At 37.8% G+C, this 2,593-nt stretch overlaps 1 protein-coding gene across 1 annotated transcript; it reads right to left on the reverse strand.

The window, feature by feature from the left end:
* Positions 1 to 304: 304 nt before the first annotated feature.
* Positions 305 to 2,139, reverse strand: LOC123209718 (methanol O-anthraniloyltransferase-like). The gene is made up of 2 exons (XM_044627848.1): positions 1,630 to 2,139; positions 305 to 1,269 (listed from the first exon to the last, which is right to left on the reverse strand). The coding sequence occupies exons 1-2, from the start codon at positions 2,119 to 2,121 to the stop codon at positions 367 to 369; spliced, it is 1,395 nt and encodes a 464-aa protein (XP_044483783.1). The 5' UTR covers positions 2,122 to 2,139; the 3' UTR covers positions 305 to 366.
* Positions 2,140 to 2,593: the final 454 nt, after the last annotated feature.

The raw sequence follows: 2,593 nt of genomic DNA on the forward strand, positions 1-2,593 counted from the left end.
GAGAATTGGGAGCAATTTTTATGAAGTAGTCCACAACCTCCAAATGTTGCGACAAATTATTAGCAACTGGGCAATTTTTATCTAACATTCTATGAGATAATGTAACATTTAATTTTATGATGATATATAATTATTTATACATAAAATTATAAATATTATTTATATATATAATTTGATTGAAAATTAATACAAAGGAGTTCATTACAAATTTTTATAATATCCCATCATTCATATGTTTTATAATATTAACTACCAATCAATTTATTAAATACAATAAATAAATAACATTAATAAACACACAATATAAGAGATAATATTTTTTGTTTTAATAATAACCGGAGATATTTCTATGATTTAGTAAACTCCTTAGAGCTTACACACTAATGATGCTCCCTGAGCTATCATCTTCTTCAACTCTCCCTCAAACCTCACCATATTCCATTTGGGCAAGCATATCGGAATCAGAACCCCATTCTTCCCATCCCTCCTTTTAATCTCCATAAAGAAACTAATCAACGACACAGCTCCCGCTGCTCCTCCAAACACAGGCTTCCCCCACCCAAAATCAATCTTTGCAAGCCCCGATTTCGTAACATTCGACACTATAAAATTCTCCACATTCGTGTACCGTGGCCGTCCCTTCAACACCATCAAATCCGCCACTGATTTCAAATACTCTCCACTCATCTCCGCCTTCGCCCTCTTCACCAACTCCACCGCATACCCCAGCCCACTCCCGCACAAACTCCCCGCCTTCGCACTCACCGCCGGCAATCCAAAGGCATTCCCGTAATAGCCCTTAGGAAGCTGAACGCCGTTGCTCTTGCCTCGGATAGTCGCTATGCAAGAAAACCGAACAGTCTGATTGGGATTCAATTGAAGAGCAGCCGTCCGACATTTCCATAAAGAGGCTATTATAATTTCGAATGTTGAACTGTTTTTGAGGTGGGGAGGGAGGTGGTTGCGGAGGGATGAGATCTCTTCAGAGCCAAAGAAGAAGGATTTGTGGTCGAGGTCATTGGGGTCTGTGGTGTTGAGCGTGTCGTTGGAGTTGTCGAGCTGTTCGTATTCATGGTGGATATGTGTTATGCGTGGTGGGTTTCTGGCGCTCAAGATGTGGCGCTGCCATACTGGAGTTATTGAGGGTGTTAGTTTTCCTTGAGCCATCTCTTCCATTGCGTTTAGGAATTGGACTATGCCGTATGCATCGGCCATTGTGTGGTTTAAACGTAGTGCGAAAAAGAATCCACCGCATAGCAGGCGAGTCACCTGTAAAATAAAGAATGTTTGTATTTTCAGACGGGTAAGGTTTGTCTTTATTTCAAATTTACTTCAATCAAAGGCATAAGTGAATATGAAAAGTCTAAATTTTGCAGTTTTGTGTAGAAGAAATGTCTGATAAAATATTCACGGTTTATTATATAGAAGTTTATTTGTACAAATAATTACGATATAATTAAATAATCTATCAATCTGAATTCTAGTCTAAATCCTATAAATATTGTTAATACTCTAAGTAAATTTTAGTTTTAATTGTGGAATGTTTGTCTTTCGCGATAAAAAATTAAAAAAAAAAAAACAATAAAAGAGAAAAGTCAACTTGAAGTGAAGCCTTTGCAATTAACTCACTTGAATAAGCATCAGTGGACATCCAAGGATGCCATCGGAGCCTGGAACATTATACAGAAGCTCATCCAAGCGTGAAAATGGTGGATGGATTTCATTATCAAGTTGATCAAGTGAGAAATTGGCATCAGCCTCAATAAACAAAACCCCTTGGCCATTGCAATCCACCATAAGCTTCCGATTGTCCCCTTCCCTCAGCCTTCCAGCCAAAGGATAATAAAACACTAGCGCTTTACTTAACGCTTCTCTGATAACCTTCACCGGATCTCGCACTTCCGTTTTAGGTGAATGATTATTCCTGTAGACGAATATCAGCGGGATCTGAAACCTGTACCCTTGTTGATCGTCTATATCTGCAAGTTCCTTCACTTCTTGCGGTGTCGGCTCCGCGGGAACGATGAGCTCCGGGGCTTGCCTGGTAACTGAGAAAGATTGGAAAATTTTGGATGCCATTGTTGAGTTGATTAGTAGCTTGAGTTTTAATGGAGTTTGCATACGAGGGGGCTTTTCGTTTAGGTGTTATTTTATAGTAGTGGTGTTCTCAATCCCATTACCACAGGTGAATTTGCATGGTGCCACTGAACGATTGTTCCAAAAACACTTTGCCATCATTTTCACCCAAAGTCTTGTTATTAAAAGTATTTGTGCGTTATGTGTTAAATTTGATCTTTCCTAAATAAGCGGACACTTGATGTAACATTTCGATTCCATCCATATAAATGAGTTTAGTTTTGCTTTTTCAATTAATCAAAAAAAGAAGTATAGAATATGACCCATTCTATTTGGTATCCATTTTAAACAGACATATATGCATATATCTATGAATATCATCAAAGGGGAAAAGTGAATTTTTTAAAATTTTATACTTAAGGAAAATTGTTTGTTTTTGTCCAAATTATTAGTTCCCATTACCACAAGTGAATTTGCGTTTTGCCACTGAATGATTGCTCCGAAAACACTTTTCCAT

This window comes from Mangifera indica, chromosome 2, assembly GCF_011075055.1.
Source record: "Mangifera indica cultivar Alphonso chromosome 2, CATAS_Mindica_2.1, whole genome shotgun sequence".
NCBI classification, from domain to species: Eukaryota; Viridiplantae; Streptophyta; class Magnoliopsida; order Sapindales; family Anacardiaceae; genus Mangifera; species Mangifera indica.